This window comes from Felis catus, chromosome X (assembly GCF_018350175.1).
Source record: "Felis catus isolate Fca126 chromosome X, F.catus_Fca126_mat1.0, whole genome shotgun sequence".
Lineage (NCBI taxonomy): Eukaryota > Metazoa > Chordata > Mammalia > Carnivora > Felidae > Felis > Felis catus.
Genome location: NC_058386.1, coordinates 32737551 through 32757668, shown reverse-complemented (window position 1 = coordinate 32757668; position 20118 = coordinate 32737551). Strand labels below are relative to the sequence as shown.

General features: G+C 37.0%; 1 protein-coding gene across 2 annotated transcripts in view; it reads right to left on the bottom strand.

Moving 5' to 3' along the window:
• Positions 1 to 20118, bottom strand: part of PRRG1 (proline rich and Gla domain 1) — a 134821-nt gene that overhangs the window by 47164 nt on the left and 67539 nt on the right. For both annotated transcript variants that reach the window (XM_004000393.6, XM_019823724.3), the window contains exon 3: positions 13029 to 13189. In XM_004000393.6, the coding sequence (XP_004000442.1) occupies positions 13029 to 13189 (161 nt within the window). The remainder of the gene's footprint in view (positions 1 to 13028; positions 13190 to 20118) is intronic.

The window sequence follows — 20118 nt, the reverse complement described above, 5'->3', positions numbered from 1 at the left end:
TCTAAAATACCTCAGACACTGAACACTTCTTGTAATTACTATTCCCACCCAAAAGTGTTTACATCCTATCTCCTGCCATAGGCTCTAAATTGAAATCTCCGGTGTAACTTTTGTAACAAAACCTAGTATTAAGGGGCGCTGCATAGTTTTTTCTTCAACTTCTCTTTCAACAATTTTCACACAAAACAAATTTAAATAGCAACACTTTGGAATGACAGGTATTATCAAAAAAGCAATAGTTGGACTTAAGGTCTAAAACGCCTGGATATGGGGCGCTTGGGTGGCTCAGTCGGTTAAGCGGCCGACTTCGGCTCAGGTCATGATCTCACAGTCCGTGAGTTCGAGCCCCGCGTCGGGCTCTGTGCTGACAGCTCAGAGCCTGGAGCCTGTTTCAGATTCTGTGTCTCTCTCTCTCTGACCCTCCCCTGTTCATGCTCTGTCTCTCCCTGTCTCAAAAATAAATAAAAATGTTTAAAAAAAATAAAAAAAAAATAAAACGCCTGGATATTACTGACTCAGTTTCTAAAATGCAACAACAGCTTGGGGTGGAGTAGAGCATGGAGCACCCAGGGAATAGGAATAAAGACTTGCAATGATGCACTCAGACAGGACAATCATCCACACCCCTGGGTATATCACACACTGCAAAGCTTTTTGAGTATTCCAACTAAGAGGTTTTAGTTGAACCACTTGCTTCACAATGTTATAAAATGTTATCTGCTGATCACCCACCTTAGAATCCCTAAGACTGCTCATGAAAAGAAGTTCCCTGGCCCCCTGGAGACCTACGGACCCTAAAATGTGCTTTTTTAAAATAAATTTTATTTTGTAGTAATTCTAGATTTATAGCAAAGTTGCAATGACAGTACAAAGTACCTTCCTATACTCCTCAGCCAGTATCCACTAACATTAGCATCTTACATTGGAATGGTATATTTGTTAGAAATAGTGAACTAGGGGCGCCTGGGTGGCTCAGCTGGTTAGGCATCCAACTTCGTTCAGGTCATGATATCACAGTTTTTGAGTTTGAGCCCTGCATCGGGCTCTGTGCTAACAGCTCAGAACATGGAGCCTGCTTTGGATTTTGTGTCTCCCTCTCTCTCTGCACCTCCCCCACTTGCACTCTGTTTCTCTCTCAAAAATAAATAAATACTGGGGTGCCTGCCTGGGTGGCTCAGTCAGTTGAACATCCAACTTCAGCTCAGGTCATGATTTCACAGCTCGCAAGTTCAAGCCCCGCGTCGGGCTCTGTGTTGACAGCTCAGAGCCTGGAGCCTGCTTCGGATTCTGTGTCTCCCTCTCTCTCTGCCCCTAACCCACTCGCATTCTGTCTCTGTCTCTCTCAAAAATAAATAAACATTAAAAAAATAAAATAATAAAATAAAATAAATAAATATTTTTTAAAAATTTTTAAAAAGAAATAGTGATCCAAAACTGGTCCATTATTATTAACAGCTGATTTGGATTTCAGAAGTTTTCCCACTAATGACTATGATCCACAATCTAATGCATACTGTGTTTATTTTTTTTTTAATTTTGTTTAATGTTTATTTATTTTTGAAAGAGACAGCATGAGTTGGGGAAGGGCAGAGAGAGAGGGAGACACAGAATCCAAAGCAGGCTCAAGGCTCTGAGTCAGCACAGAGCCCTATGCGGGGCTCAAACCCACAGACTGTGAGATCATGGACTGAGACACCCAGGTACCCCAAATCCACACTGCATTTAATCATCATGTCTACTTAGTCTCCTCTGGTCTGAGACAGCCTTTTCCTCTTTTTCATGATCTTGCCAGTTTTGAGGAGTCAAGTATTTTAGAGAATGTCTCTCAATTTGGATGTCTTTGGTAATTTTCTCATGATCCCATCGAGGTTATGGGTTTGTGGGGAAAATACCACAGAAGTGAATTCCCTTCTCATCACATGATATACATCATGACATCACTGATGATACTAACCTTGATCACCTGGTCAAGGGAGTATCTGCCAGGTTTGTCCACTGTAAGTTCTTTCCCAGCACTTTCCATACTCTATTTCTTGGGAACGGATCCTTAAACCCAAGCTACACACAAGAAAGGCAGAGAATTAAGTTCTGCCTCCTAGAGATGGGAATATTTGTATACATAATTTGGAATTATTGTGTACTATGTATTTTTCTCACCTATTTATTTTTTTCACTCATTTATATCATTGGGGACTCTGATGCATTTACTATATGCTTTGGTTTATAACCCAATACTACATTACTTGTTACTCAAATTGTTCCAGCTTTGGCCACTGGGAGCTCCTTCAAGTTGGCTCCTGTGTCCCCCTGACATCCTCCCACTCTTTTTTTTTTTTCTTTTTTAGCACTTTCTTACTTTCTAGTAATACAATATACTCCAATTCACCGTGTATTCTCATTGCCTCAGCCCTAGAATCAGCCATTCCCCTCAAAGAGTCGTGGTTTTTTCTTTTACTGGTGGAATAGTATTAGAAACCCGGATCAAGATGCTAGGTAGAACTATGCAGTTTTGACAAGCAGCCAACCTGATTCTTGTGCACTCTAGTCAACTCTAAGGACAACTATTTTGAAAAGTCAAGCACAAATAAACTAGAAATAATTTGTGAAGAAAAGTTCTGAAATAGGTGTTTTAAAGAATCACTAATACTTTATTCATGTTAGCTCAAAATTTAAAGTTCTAACATGCAAAGCACCCTGATGGGCTAAGAGAAAGGAAAAAACAAAATAATGGAAGAGATCAAGTAAGGATTCCTAAATAAAGTGACTGCAATTGAGCACCTAAAAACTAGAATAGAATTTATTTACTGGGAGCATTCTCTGTGCCAAGCACTAAGCTAAGCACACAGCCACAAACCTAAAGCTGTAGGTATAATTTCTCCTTTTTAAAAGATACAGAAAATGATGCCTAGAAAGGTATAATGTTTGCACAAAGCAATACCAGTCAGTAGGTGGCAGAGTTGAGACACCAAATCAGGTCCGTGTCATTCTGAAGGCCAAGGATTTTGGCACAGAATTCTGATAACTACTGCTTATGTGAGATTCTGTGTGTACACAGGCTGTCTCTATCACATCTCAAATGCCATGATGGAAGGTCAGCTTAATCATTGTTTTATGTCCTGTGTCTGTTATACAGCAGGTACTCAGCAGATAAATCTGATTAAGTCTGGCCAAATCTCTACATGGTGAAAATGAGAACCACAAAGTACATTTGCTTCCATTGTATGTTATAATTAGACTTGTGTTCCAAATTAGATAAAATATGACGAAAAAAACCCCACCCCATCCTACTGAAAGAATACTTCTAAATTAACACACTTCAGATTTGGGGATGATGAAAATAAGTATGAATAAACCTGTTCTGAGTAATAAATTTTAGTAAACAAAAATATAGTTATTTAATAAGTAGTCTAACAGTAAGCAAATCACAAAAGTCAATCATTTTCTTCACTGTCGTAATTAATCAATCATGAACTTCAAAGATGAAACTGTGTTGTTCAGTGTTTCTTAATACAGAGCAGATCCTTCTTAACATATAACAAACACTGAAACAGATTAAGGATTAGAAACCATTTCTATTACACTATTATATAAAGAAGGAAAGGAACCTAACACCAATAAAAAAAAAACTTTTAAAATTAAGTCCACATGTATCAGCTAATTTGTGAATAAGTTTTAGATCACTACTTCCTATGAAATAAATGTATCTCATAATATGCCAATCCAGTTGTTCCTTCTTTCATTCATCAAATATTTAATTAATTCCTATTACGTGCCAGCACTGTTTTATATTGTAAGGACCATATCTATGACCAAAACAGACAAGAAATGCTGCTGTTATAAAGCTAACAGTTCTCAAGGGAGGGTAACAATAAATAAAAACAACAAATGTCAGATGGTGATAGGTGCTAGAAAGGAAAATTCACAGAAGGGGCAAGAGGTTGCAATTTAAGGTAAGATATGTCCTCATTGAGAATGTGAACTTGACCTGAGAGTGGTGAGCGAGCTCAGACATATCTATCAGGAAGAGGAAAATACAAGTGCCAAAGTCATGAGGCAGGACATGTTCTGTGTATATGTAAGGAGCCACAAGAAAGCCAGAGCAAAGTGAGTGAAGAGTGGAGTGTCACAGGAGATGTGGTAAAGAAGAAACTGCAGCCACAGTGAATGAGTGGAGTGGAGCAAGATGGGGACTGCTAGCATAGTGCCTTCTGGGTGATTCTGAGTACTTCGACTTTTACTAACATGGAACACCATTACAGACAAGGTACTTTAAAAGATCACTCTGCCTTGCTGTTTTGAGAATCAACAACAAAAGGGGGGGGCAAGAAATCATACAGATGAGAGAGTGATGGCTGGGATGTAAAGTGGTAAAAGTAAAAAGAGCTAAAATGTGGTTAGGTTCTGAATATATTTTCATGTTAGAACCAACACTATCAGCAGATGAGATGTGAATATGAAATAGAAGAGTCAGGAATAACAACAAGGTTTGGGGGCTTAGTAAAGAGATGGCTGGAAAGACAGTTACCACTTACTGAGATCAGAAAGGCTGTGGTAGAAGCAGATTGTTTTGGAAGGGACATGAATTTGTTTATGTAGAGTTTAAGGATTCCAAGAGGAGATGCTTAGTAAGCAGTCACATAGTTTTGAAGTGCAGGGTGGCCCTCCAGGATATACATTTTGGAATCATTACCCTTTCAAGCCATGAGACTAGGAAACCCCATCAGGGGAGTGAATACAGACAGAACAGAGTTTCAAGACAGAAGGTAGTTGCTGGAGGGGGATGTGGGGTGAAGAGAGGTTTTTTTTTAAAAGGCGTGTAGACTAATGAGAATGAATCTATCAGAGGGGAAAAGATGATGCTGGAAAGTGCAGAGAATTGCTTGAGCAATTGCTGAAAGAGTTTCGTCTATGTGCTTCAAAGAGTGCTGAAATGCAGCATCCTATCTCTATGCAGAGGAAAGGACACATAGAAGCACTGAGATGCATAATGGCCAGAAAGCTAAGCATTAAAAATATTGTTCACCTTGAAAGCAATACAAGGGGTCAGAGGGGTAAGTAAGATATACAGTTAACACATAAAAATCAATAGCCTACTAAACATGTATCTGACAATGGATTTGTATCTAGAATATATAAAGAATTCTCAAAATTCAATAATAAAGGAAAACAATCCAACTAGAAAATAAGCAAAAGACATGAAGGGAGATTTCACAAAAGAGAATATATCAATAGAAAATAAATATATGAAAAAATGTTTGACATCATTAGCCATTAAGGAAATGGAAATTAAAACCACAATGTGACATCACTATACACCTATCAGAATGACTAAAATAAACACCACCAAGTGCTGGTGAGTATGCAGAGAAACTGGATCACTCAAATATTGCTGGGGGAAATGTAAAATGGTAATCTGTATAATGACAAATTAGTTTGTCCGTGCCCTTAAGAGTTATATATATACTTACCACACAACCCAACAACTATATTCCTGGGGATTTACCAAAGAGAAATAAAAACTTAGGTATACAAAAAAACCTACAAACAAATATTTACAGCAGCTTTCTAAGTAATAGCCAATATTGCAAACAACCCAGATGTCCTTCAATGAATGAATGCTTCAACAAACTATGGTACATCCATACCAATGGACTACTACTCAGAAATAAAAAGGAATGCACTACTGATACATACAACTTGGATGAATCTCAGAAGGATTATACTGAGTGTAAAAAGCCAATATCAAAAGATTCCATATCATATTATATAATTCCATTTATATAACATTCTTGCAATGACAGAATCATTCTTGCAATGACAGATGTCCTTCAATGAATGAATGCTTCAACAAACTATGGTACATCCATACCAATGGACTACTACTCAGAAATAAAAAGGAATGCACTACTGATACATACAACTTGGATGAATCTCAGAAGGATTATACTGAGTGTAAAAAGCCAATATCAAAAGATTCCATATCATATTATATAATTCCATTTATATAACATTCTTGCAATGACAGAATTATAGAGGTGGGGAACAGATCAGTGATTACCAAAGGTTAGGGATGGTGGTGGGAGAGGAGGTATGTGACTATCAAGGGAAGATTTTGTGATGATGACAGAATTCTGAATCTTAACTGTAGTGGTGATGACAAGAATCTACCCAAGTGACAAGATGGCACAGAACTATATACACAGAGTGTACCAATGTCAGTTTCCTAGTTTTGATACTGTACTACACTTATAGATATAACCACTGGAGAAAACTGGGTTAAAGTCTACAATGGGACCACTCTGTATTATCTTTGTAATTTTCTGTGACTCTATAATTATCTCAAAATAAAAAGTTTAAAAAACAGAATGCATCTGTGGAAGTATAACTTTGACCATGAGATTTCTTAGGTCTCATATCAAAATAAATATATGGTTTGTTAATTTTAAAAAGTCAATACCTATTCGGGGTCTTTTGTGGTTCCATACAAATTTTAGGATGGTTTGTTCTAGCTCTGTGAAGAATGCTGGTGTTATTTTGATACAGATTGCATTGAATGTGTAGATTGCTTTGGGCAGTAGAGACATTCTAACAATATTTGTCCTGCCAATCCATGAGCATTAAATGTTTTTCCATTTCTTTGTGTCTTCTTCTATTTCTTTCATAAGCCTTCTATAGTTTTCAGAGTACAAATCTTTTACCTCTTTGGTTAGGTTTATTCCTAGCTATCTTACAGGTTTTGGTGCAATTGTAAATATGGAAGTTCCTCGAAAAAATTAAAAATAAAGCTACCCTACGACCCAGCAATTGCATACTACCAGGTATTTACCCAAAGAATATAAAAATGCTGATTTGAAGGGGCACATGCACCCCAAAGTTTATAGCAGCGCCATCAACAACAGCCAAATTATGGCAAGAACCCAAATGTCCACTGACTGATGAATGGATAAAGAAGATGTGGTATGTGTGTGTGTACACACACACACACACACACACACACACACACTACATGGCGATCAAAAAGAATGAAATCTTGCCATTTGCAACAATGTGGATAGAACTAGAGTGTTATTATGCTAAGTGAAATAAGTCTGTCAGAGAAAGCCAAATATCATATGATTTCACTCATATGTGGAATTTAAGAAACACACCAGATGAACATAGGGGAAGGGAAGGAAAAATAAGATAAAAACAAAAAGGGAGGCAAATCATAAGAGACTCTTAAAGACAGACAACAAAATGAGGGTTGCTGGAGGGGATGTGGGGGGAGGATGGGCTAGATGGGTGATGGGAATTAAGAAAGGCACTGGCTGGGATGGGCACTTGGTGTTATATGTAAGCGTTGAATCACTGGGCTCTACTCCGGAAACCAATACTACGCTGTATGTTAAAAAACTTGAATTTAAATAAATATATTTTTGAAAAAAGTCAATAGCCTAGCACATGAGTCTTCACAGCAGTTTTATTTGTAACAGCCCCGAATGGAAACAACCCAAATGTCCATATACATACAGTAATGTACTACTCAGCAATAAAAATGAATGAACTATTGATATGTGCAATATGGATGCATCTGAACATAATCAATGCCAACTAAAAGAAGTCAATGCATGATTTCACTCATAGAAAACTCTAGAAAATTTAAACTACAGTAACAGAAATCAGATCAATTACTGCCTGGGGTGGTGGTGATCGTGGGGAGAGGAAGGAGGAATTATAATGAGGCAAGAAGGAACTTTTGAGAATGAAGCATTTGTTTACTATGTTGGTTGTAGTGATTCACAGTGTGGTATCACAGGTGTGTGCATATGTTAAAACTTACCAAATTGTACACTTTAAATATTTGTGGCTAATCATAAGCCAATTTAACTCAGCAAGGTTTAAAACAATTGGTAGCTTACACATACACAAATAATAACCAGTTAGCATATACCATGGAAAAGAACACCCCATGTATAATAGCAACAGAGTAATAATACTTAGGGGCCCACCCAAAAAATGTGCACAATTTGTATGATGCAAACTACAAAACATTCCTGCAAGACAGAAATGTTGATTTCAACCAAAAGAAAGAAATTTCCTCTTGGAGAAGGTGATTTAATATCTTCAAGATGTTAGTTCCCCTTAAGTTAATTTACAGACTAAAAGAAATCCCAATAAAAATACTGACAAATTATTTTTTCTGGAGCTAGACAAATTAATGCTAAAATTTATATGAAAAAGCAGGCATGCAAGAATAGCTCACAAAACACTGGAAAAGAGGAGCATATAAGGGGAACTGGTTCTAATTTATACTAAAATACACTGAAAATCCTCTCTAATTAAAGCAGTGTGGTAATGGCATTTTAGCAGAATGATGGACCAATGAACTAGAATATAAAATCTAGAAATCAATTTAGTATATATTGAAATTAGGAATATGATAAAGGGTAACTAAAATCACTGAAGCAAAGAAGGATTGTATAAAAAATGGTCTTTGGACAACTGAATAGCATGTGAAAAAGATTATATCCATAATTCATGCCATACTCAAGAATAAACAGTGAGTGAAACAGAGATCTCAATGTCAAAACTCAAGTATATTTGTAAGAAGAAACTGTGAATTCCTCTATCCCTAGGGTATAATTAAGATTGTTGACTATGATCAAAAATCTATATTCAATAAAATATGTGTTTAACTTATGGCTATAATGAAAATGAAAAAAAATGCATTAAAAACCCATAAGCAAAGTCAAAATATAAATGACAATTGCAAGCAAATATATGAAATACACATCACCAATAAAAACAAATATCTCTAAAATACTTTTTAGAAACTGAGGGGAAAAAAAGATCAGAAGCCGGATAGAAAAGTGGGCAAAAGACAAAGACAATTCACAAGATAGATATAAAAATGGCCCGTAAAACACATGGCAAAATATGCCACTTCACTCATAAGCAGAAACAACATCAAAATATCACATCTCACCCAATGACTTGACAAACATGTCAAAATTTTCTAGATACTCTCTGCTGTTAAGACTGTCATAAAATATATATATTTCATTCTCAAATATCTGGTGGGAGTACAAAATAGTACAACCCTTATTGAGGGCATTCTGGCAATATCTAACAAAACTACATATGCATTAACCCTTTGACCACCAATCCACTTGTAATTCACCCTGAAGATCCACTTCCAATAATGCAAAAATACAGAAGCACAAAATTATATATTACAGCATTATCTGTAAAGTACAAAAATACTCAAAACTAGTTAATACCCAAATACAGTTGACTGGTTGAATACACTGGCACATCCTTATAAGAAAGTAGTATACAGCTTCTAAAAAACAGAATAATCTCTGAATACATATGGAATGATATGGATGAATGAATGAATATAAAAGTTGTCCCTCTCCCCACTATGGTATTAGTATTTTAATTCTGAAACCACTCTGTGTGTAGTGTAGGACTGAGTAAATGAGATAATATATTGATGTTATTGGGAGCCACGGTTCTCACTGTCAAAAAAACAGAGAATATCTCCATCTCATCTACAAATACAGAAAGGGGAAACAAATAAGAACCCTGAGGGGTACTGGAATTGGAGAGCAGCAGGATGAATCTGTAAGTTCACATTTTTGTACATATACATGTGTTTGTGATTTTTTTTCCCCCAAGTTCTGGTGCTGGAAGGCCCAGAAGCAATGGTACATTCATAGCAATGAGAATATACTAGCTACTACATCTTGATTTCTAAATACTATTTCTAATAAAAGTAACCAAGGCTCCTCACAGAAAAAGCCAATTCCAAGGCGGGGGCAGGGAAGTACATGATGATCCTGGAACATTTGGCTCACCCAAAAAGTAAAAAAGTGCTTTAAAAAAATGATAATGTCAAAGAAGCAGAGAACCAGTCTGAAGAAACTTCCATTAGCCAAATATGGGACAATGTGACCAAAACATTGACAATAATGGATTATAGCTCTTTAATAAAGTAATCTTTAGGTCTGTATAGCTAGCTAGCTAGATTGTTCCTGCCCATAGTGGAATGTCAACTAACAAATGTACACAGGATGGAGTTAGAAATCACCACTGGAAACTATAATTGATTCAGTCAAAAATCATCAATAGCAGATATTAAAACTAGTGAGCAAAAGTCTGATGAAGAACAGAAGACTTACATAGTTTCAAAGTATCTTCCCACTAAAGTTCTTACCTTTCCTTTAAAGGAGAATGACAAAGCAGGATGAAAACTCTGGCTTTATGAAAATGATAGAATACCTAAAATTTGTATTTTTTGACAAAAGATAATATCAAAAACTAAGTTTTGCTTGTTTTAAAAACATGAGCCAATTTTTATTAAAAACTGCATGCTACAAAGCACTATTTATACTACAATACTACTGTTCTTTAAAAATTACCTGTGTATGGGGAACCTGGGTGGTTCAGTTGGTTAAGGGTCTGACTTCAGCTCAGGTCATGACCTCGCGGTTCGTGGGTTCAAGCCCCACGCTGGGCTCTGTGCTGACAGCTCAGTTTTTGATTCTCTGTCTCCCTCTCTCTCTGCCCCACCCCTGTCTGCACTCTGTCTCTGTCTCTCAAAAATGAATAAACATTAAAAAAATGTTTAATTATCTATTTATTAAAAATAGGCCAGAATATATACCAAAATTACAAAACTGATGATGCTAAATATTGAAATGATTTATTCATTTCATGTTTTACTATATTTTCAATTTCCCTACAATGAACATATATTAATTTTATAAGAAGAAAAAAATAAATATGTAAAATAAAACAAATAAGGACTAAGCAGATGCAGGGGGAAAAAGGCAAAAAGAAATTAAAAGCCCAATAACAGTGCTTTTGTGAGTGCATGATGGGATTATGGATGATGATTTTTTTGTTTGTTTTTTATTGTGGGATTTAAGTAAGATTTAAAAACTACTTTAAACAAATAGACAATCAAATTTAAAAATGGGCAGAGAATGTGAAAAGGCATTTTGCCAAAGATGACATATGGATGGCCAACAGACACATAAAAAGATGCTCAACATAACTCATCATCAGGAAAATGCAAATTAAACCACAACGAGATAACACTTCACACCTTTCAGATTGGCTACTGTCAAAAAGACAAGAAATAATGTGTTGACAAGGATGTGGAGAGAAGGAAGCCTTGTGCACTGTTGGTGGAAATGCAAATTAGTACACCAACTGTGGAAAACAGTATGGAGGTTTCTCAAAAAAAAAAAAAAAATAGAAATATAACCCAGTAACTTCCACTACTGGGTATTTACCCAAAGAACATAAAAACACTAATTTGAAAAGATATATGCATCCCGATGTTTGCTACAGCATTATTTACAATAGCCAAGATATAAAAGCAACCTAAGTGTACAATGATAGGCAAACAGATAAAGAAGATGTGGTACATACACACACACACAATGGAACACTACTCAGCCATAAAAAAAGAATGAGGTCTTGTCATTTACAATAACATGGACGGAGAGGGTATTAAGCCAAGTGAAATAAGCCAGACTGAGAAAGACAAATACTCTATGATTTCACTTACATGTGGAATCTAAAAAACAAAACAAATGAATATACCCTTAAATACAGAGAACAGGCTGGTGGTTGCCAGATAGGAGGTGGGTGAAGGGATGGGCAAAATAGATAACTGTATTAACAGATAAAAACTTCCAATGATAAAATAAGTTAAGTCAGTCATGAAAAGTACACCAGAGGGAACATAGACAATAATATTGTAATAACAATAACTTTGTATGGTGGCAAAAGATGACCACACTCATGGTGGTAAGCATTAAATAATGCATACAATTGCCCAATCAATATGTTGCATACCTGAAACTAATTAGTACTGTATGTCAATTATACTTCAGTAAAAAAATAAAAACATAAAAACTGATGCTCACAGTTTATCAATTTATACACTCTGTTTTTGCTATGCACACTGGAATACAACAGTGATGCTTCCCTGATCCTCTCTCCTGGAGCTCCTTCCTCTTACCTCCTGGGTCCTTTTCTACATAACAAAAGATCAAAACCCCTTTCATTAAAACTTCTGTATCTGCTGCTTCTAAGACATAAATGCTGTCCCTCTAAGCACATCTGACATCACTTGTTTAGCACCCAGTGTAATTTTCAAGGTCGGTGCACGGGAATGGATCTTTATATGCTGGCTACCTCTGGTAATGTAATTTCCAAGTGCAGAGCAGTTCCACAGAATTTACACCACTGCCGTTTGCATTTCCAGCCCTGCTCTCCTGGAAGAGCATGCCCTCTAGAGTAAAGAGTGGTAAAGAGGGGTTTTTCTTAAAGCGGGGAAGGGAGTTGAGTTCAAAAATAGATATGTCTTTTCTTTTGTACTGCAAGTAAAAGATTTTTATTATTTGTAAAAAATGTTTTTTAATGTTTATTTACTTTTGAGAGGGACAGAGAGAGAGAGACAGAGCAAGAGCAGGGGAGGGGCAGAGAGAGAGGGAGACACAGAATCTGAAGCAGACTCCAGGTTCTGAGCTGTCAGCACAGAGCCCAACGTGGAGCTCAAACCCACGAACCATAAGATTATGACCTGAGCGGAAGTTGGACGCTCAACCGACTGAGCCACCCAGGCACCCCAGGAGTAAAAGATTTTTAAAACCGTGTCAGCCTCTATTAGGTTCCTCCACTCTTTCTCACTGATTAAGCAGAGTCAGGTGATGATATCTATATTCTTCCCCAACAGAGCCTTGTGTGAAACAAGTGCTTCCCCCCTGCCAGGATGATCCATCTGAGCTCAGCAGAGTCCTGTGGAAACAGGGCCCTGGAAGACAGACCAACACACGGGGAAGTGAACCTGGCTTTGCTATCCACAGAGTATTCTTAGTTAGATGCCACTTGCAGAGTTCTTCACAAAGGCAGTGTGGGATCGATTTGTAATTGGTAGCAATGCACGCCATTTGGGAATGCAGACTGCAGACATCCATCCAAAAGGTAGGCAAAGCTTGTGAACGGCTCTTAAAAATTGCCAGTGTACTTACAGTTTTCTCATTATTTTCAAAAGCTTCTCTTGCTTCTTCAAATGTGCAGATTTCTTCTTTGCATTCACGCTCAATGTTGCCCTGTCTTATTTCTTCAAAAAGTCCATTAGCTCTTGGGTAGCGTTTCAATACTGAATTGGCTTTTTCTCCTGTGAGGAAAACTAAGGAGAGAGAAAATAATAAGCATAAAATTATAATTTAAAAAAACACGTGGAAACTTCATACACAAGGTGAAAACGGCTGGGTGCTCTTTAGAAACCACAGCCAACATCCTAAACCTCTTCCCGTGAGTCAGCAACAAAGTAACATTTAGCTCCAAACCACCACCTCTGCTGTCTTCCTCATCACATGAGCATGTCCTTTCAGTAGCAGTTGCCCTGGGCAGGGACAGTGACATAATTAGCTGTTAGATTCAGACTTTAGCACATTCCTGCCAACCATCGGCGTTTTAAATATAGTAATAGCGATTCCACTGCTTATACTCACTGTTGTAAGTAGATTACCTCCCGGGCATTCTGCTGTTGCACAGCAGCAACCAAATCAAAATCCAGTCTCCAGACTACCAGTCTTTGTCCCTCTAAATAAACCTAAATAAAGCTGCAACTGACCTAGCAACATAAACCCAGAGAACCCCTGCTTGTATGAAGGGAAGGGATGACAAAATAGCATCAAGAAATTAAGATAAATTTGGCCATAATTCATTCCAAGGAACACTAATTATTTTGTTCTAAGTACACTTAAAGTAAATATATTGTGATATTTTAACATATTTAACCCAATTTCACTGTCCTACAGAAAAAAAAAAAGAAAAGAAAATTCTTCTGCATAAACACTAGAGACATTTCATATAAACACTCAAAATGCACATTTATGATACCCAGTAAAATAAATAAGGCACTAGTTATATGTATACTTATGGGGAATTATTTCTATTTTAACATATTCATTTTATTTTTTTAATTTTTACATTTATTCATTTTTGACAGACAGAGAGAGACAGAGTGTGAGCGGGGAGGGACAGAGAGAGAGGGAGACAGAGAATCGGAAGCAAGCTCCAGTCTCTGAGCTGTCAGCACAGAGGCCGATGTGGGGCCAGAACTCACAAACCGCGAGATCAAGACTTGAGCCAAAGTCAGATGCCTAACCAACTGAGCCACCCAGGTGCCCCATACAGATTCATTTTAAACTATACTTCAATTTCACTTTTCTAAAAGTGTCATACTTGTTCATATAAATAAAATGCTACAAGAATTTAATCTCTGCTAATGCAAAGAAATCAGAAAACTCTCTAATCTTACTGACTTCTAACATAAGAGAAGGCATATTACAGATAATTTTAAGATATTAAAGAAAAGTCTATATTTTACAAAGAACATTTTGAAGTAAATGAAAAATGAAAAACAGTTAAGTGCTCCTTTAAAGATGGCAACAATAGGGGTTCCCAGGGTGGCTCAGTCGGTTGAGCATCCAACTCTTGATTTCAGTTCAGGTCATGATCTTGCAGTGTGAGTTCGAGCTCTGCATCAGGCTCTGTACTGACAGTGAGGAGCCTGCGTGGATTCTCTCTCTCCTCCTCTCTCTCTACCCCTACCCCGCTCACTCTGTCTCTCTCAAAATAAATACATAAACTTAAAAAAAATTGTTTTTAAATGGCAACAATAGCAATGAATTTAAGGTTTACCTCATTATAGAAATGTGTATTTCACTTTACAGAAGATATGGATTCATTACTTAGGATTCTTCAAAGTATCCAAATTGATACCAGATCGAAAACTATGAGCGGGCTTTCATAAGACTTTCCTTCCTTCTACACCTCAGAAAGATAACTATCTATAACAATGAATTATAGAGTCCTAGAATATCATTAAGAAGAAACTGTAAAAAATAAAAGTTGTGGCAAGTGCTAGAAATGAAACTAAAAGGGTGCTCTGAGTTGGAAAATAGCAGTGAAATTTTTTAGCACTACTTCTCACAGTGGCAGCATGACAATTCCCTGCATGAATTAAGTCATACAGATTGCTGGGCCCACCTCCCAAAGTTTCTGATTCCGCAGGTCTGGGGTGGGGCTAAGAAGCTGTATTTCTCGTAAGTGGCCAGGTAATGCTGACGCTGCTGGTCTCACTACCATAGTCTGAGAACCACTACCGAAATGTGAGCTTCTTAGAAAACTAGTTCTGAGGAAGGTGTTTATGGAATGTTGGGATTAACAAATTTAACAAATCTGTTACTGTGTGACTTTTGAGGGTCCTTAATATATATTTAATCTGTATCTGCAAATCTCCAAAAAAGGAATACATTTGTCATATTTATTTGAATACGGGCTCCTCTGAGCCCTTTATCAAAGGACATTTCACTGAATTAACAACTTCCTAGCCATTGGTTGTGCCCTCTGAAATGACATACAATTCTCTTCCATGTAACAGGTCACCTAATACATGAAGATGGTAAATGATTTCCCCTGAAGTTTCTCTTTTCCAGGATAAACAGGTCTAGTTTCTTCATGTGTTGGGCACATAAAATGGACAGGAGTCTCTGTACTATCTTTATCTCATAAAATACAGTGTCCTACACTCAGGGCAATACTCCATAACATTCCTTTTTAAACACAATGTATTAGTACAGTCTAAGATATCCCTGGCTTTTGGGACAGTTTTCTTTAAAATAAGCCAATCAATCAACAACAATGTATTTTAAGATTTTTAAGAGAAAAAACTAAATTCTGCTTAGAGAAAACTTTCTTTTATGCTATCTACATGGAAAAGGGGGTCAAGGAAAGCAGGTAACTCTTGTAGCCAGAAAGCAGGCTAATTCAGAAGGTTAAACAACTAACTGTAAGTAAACCTATAGTAGGACACAGCTCTTCTAACCCCAGTCTAATCAAATTACCAAGAACATTCCACAAACACATTCTGTGTATTTCTTGTACTGAGAGGAAAAGTAATATAATACTGAGAACTCTAGAATAAGCTGGCGAGTAAATTTTATGTTACTTGCCAAATCTGGTCAATTAGAAGATACTACCTGGAATAAGAATCTGACCCATAGGAAAGACACTTATAGATTAGTTATGTCTGCCATATGCTAGGGAACAGAAAATTGTGGTAGGGCCTCATCAAAGCAATTTGGAAATCTAATGAACGATACCAGAATTAAGATATTTTCAATGTGGAAACAAAATAAAGGAGAAAGTGGCAGCTTGGACCTATAGGAGAAGATCAGACTATCTTTTCCAAAAATACTGGGCATTTCCTGTGATGCAAGGGATTGTATTTGGACTTCAAAAACTAAGGCAGTGATGTTTAAAACTAAAGTTGATCACTTCCCTCTGACTCCTTCTCATCAAAGGGTGTGAGTCAGCCCACAGCTGTCCAGAATCATGTGTATGCCTGTATCAGAGATTAAATAATGTGACAAGTATACAGAATGAGAACACAACACTGAGGTGTTATTCAAACATGTAATTTTCTCATTAAAGGAAATAAAGAAAAACCTAAAATGTATTCTTTAGGTTCAGCTGGGAAAAAGCCTTACTAAAGAAAACATTTAAATGTAAGACTGACACATTCACACCCACCAAATAAGTATATTTATCTTAAAAATGTAACTACTTTTTCATGATTTCAAAACTAATAGCTCTCACCTGTGCTTTCTCTTCAAAAGAAAAGAATAAAAATAAATGAGAATGGCTCATGTAACTACCTATATTACTGCCTTAAATAAAAGAGGTAGTTGTAGAATATATTTCTTAATGCATTGTAGGATACTAAAACTGATATTTTAATGCCAAAAATCTTTAGCCAAGTGCAGTCATGTACAAAGATTTCCTGAAAAACAGCAGATGATAAGGCCTGAAAGTTAAGAACCACCTTTGAAAAATCTCTACTCCAATTATCTAATCAGTTCTTTCACCTTGGGTCTGATTTTGCTAAAGGAACCACTATTTAACATTACAAATGTTGACATTTTTCTCTTAGGTGAACAAAATTCTTTTTCTTAGGAAATATTTACTGAATACAGACTATGTACAAGGAGATCATAGCAAGTTACAAAAATGACTAGCAGAGGCCTCTGCCCACAAGGTTCTTCAGTGTAAACGATAATGAAGATAAAAGAGATATACCAAGAACTCTAATACAAGACTAACCATGGTGGATGCTCCTCAAGGTGAGAAAGCAGGCATAGTTCTATTGGGTAGGTATGTTTAGATGACCTAAAGGACCCCTGCAAAGCTTTTTTGGTCTGGCCTTTTAAGGACTGGTAAGATTGGGATGTGCAAAGATGGTGAGGAAAGACATCCTAGGAAAACAAAACAGTGCGAGGGCTTGGAACTGAATAAAACAAGGGACATAAATAAGGAACAGTGAGTGGTCAATAGGTGCAGAGTGTAAGAATCAAAATGGGAAGTGAAAAATAAAATTGGAAATGGGGGCCAACAGCCATATCATGGAGGCACTTAATATTAAGCTAAAATATTTAAACTATTTGATGGCATTCAAGATTTTAGACCAATACTTCATTACTTAGAAAAATGTATAAATACAACAGATTTATGGGTAGGCTGAAGAGAAAATTCAAGGGAGAGAGGCTAGGTAAGAGGCTGCTGACAAGAGACCAGACTGAGAAATAATGAGGCCATGTGTTAGAACAGAACAGGAATGGAAAGAAGGGGAAAGATAGGAAAGATATGGCTATTGGGCAATTTCTTCAGCCACTACACCTACCATGCACCTTATCCCTCCATTCAAACCAAATCTTACCATTCTCCATTTGTTTCATGCCTAATTGTGTACTAATATTTCATCTGCTTAATGAACTCCTATTCTATTCAGATGTAACAGCCTCTAAAAACTTTCTCCAGGTTCTACTATCCGCGTCATTAGACAGAGGTGCTACAGACTCTAGGTATTTGCATATAACTCAATTAAAGCAAGTAATTAAACTATATTATTATTTTTGATATGCCTATCAAAACTCAAGACTGTAAGCTTCCTGAGGGCAGAGTCTGTGTATTATTAGTATTTTGATCCAACCAGTCTTTCATAATACCTGGTAAAGAACTTGGTAAGAATAGAATTTGATAAGCGTCGAATAAATGAAAACGCACAATGGGAGGAGCTTTAAGACTAAGTCACTAGAAGCTGAGAAACCATGGACTGTGTCTCTAATTATGAAGCAGCACTGCAAATGTAATACATGATTGTGAAATAAATACATTTAGGGCCAAGTTTCTAATGAGACAGCACTTGAACATCCTTTTTTAGCAAGAGAAATTATCGTTTGAAATGTATAGGATACTTCTATTTATGCTCCCCTTGGAGCAACATTTTTTGATCTGAAATAATCATATGATTTCCCCTAATAGTTATGTAGAAGTGGAGTAGCTAGACACATACTGTTTGGGGAAGAGGGCAAAGCCAGATGCTTCTTGGTTTGGCAAGGAACTAGCATACTGGTACCCAAACTATGCACCAAGGGCCCCGAGGGTGCTGCAGCAAATTCATGGAGAATGAGCAGATATTTTGTATTTCTGAAGGAAATGCATTGATATTCGAGATCTGTTGCACACCACACAAACTACCAGCTTAAGGTAGTTAACATTTTCATCATTAGATAGTTCCAATATTCATTTCCTTTGTGAAGATGGATTTTCAGCCGTGGTTAAAAAAACATACTGTAGGGGTGCCTGGGTGGCTCAGTCAGTTAAGCGTCCGACTTCAGCTCAGGTCACGATCTCGCAGTCCGTGAGTTCGAGCCCCGTGTCGGGTTCTGGGCTGATGGCTCAGAGCCTGGAGCCTGTTTCAGATTCTGTGTCTCCCTCTCTCTGCCCCTCCCCCGTTCATGCTCTGTCTCTCTCTGTCTCAAAAATAAAATAAAAAAAAACGTTAAAAAAATTAAAAAAAAAACATACTATATGAAAAATCAATATGGAATAGGAAATGGAGGTGACCGTATCCAATACAATTCCAATGGTTAGGGAAATTGGACAGTGCCCGAGAGGCACACACAACCTATAAGTAACTGCATGCCTATTTAAAGTTGAAATAAAAATATTCCTTTCTTTCAATTTAGGTATATTACTTTTCCAAATGGCTACTAAGCTGTCAGGATATAAATACTTATTAAGTTGTTTGGACCTAATTACTTAATAAATGGAATTATTAGGCATTTATTTCAACCTATGGCTGCTATGAAAAAAATCACTCTGACAATTAAAGGCACCATAAATTCAGAAAGTTTGGGAAATTCCAGCCTGGAGACACATGGAATCTTGCCATTGGTCTCCCAAATTTATTAGGCACTCCAAGCTTAAATGGGTGGGGAAGTTCCTTCTCTGAAGAAGGAAACAAAGATCCTTTGGAAGATTCAATGTTACAGAACCTCTCATATAAATTACTCATAAGATTAACATCACTAGCCACATCACTCAGTCGTAGATTATACTAAGTTAGCTTTTCCTCAGTTAGCCACCCTGGTTCTAGGAGTCTGCCTATAGAAGAGACCAGAGATATAAAAACTGAAACAACAAGGTCACTAAATGGCTGAAACACTGGGAAATCAGGCCTACTGTATTATGGAGTGGGCACAGGTAAGTGAAATGCTACATAAAAAGGTTCGCTTTTCATTTTCTAGCACTGCTAGAAATTACTGCCAGCCCAGCTAGGGCAACTTATGTCTCAATTACTGTGGTGATTCCGTTAGTGTCCCTGGAACTGTTCTGGGTACCAGAAAGCCTGGTTTAGGTGCCGGGGTTTTGATGTAAGACTACATACTAGCAACAGTAGCAAGAAGATCAAGAGTAACAGAAAATGGGGACTTTGCACAAACTAATCTAGCATTCCATTATCTTTTCTTCAATGCAAGAGTCAAGACCTACTCTTCTAGACCTAATGTGTAATCCTAGAGTTCTTAAATTTCCCGTGGGAATGGGGTCTGACAAGGAAAGAAGAAAGACATTCTTGTATTACCAGGGGCTGTGGTTGTTTGAGTAACAAATGTGATCTCACTGGTATCCCAAGCTTGTTCAGTGGTGGACATCAGTTCCACATTTATAAAGTTAAGAAAAAGTTGTTAGAGTAGACAGCTATGTGAG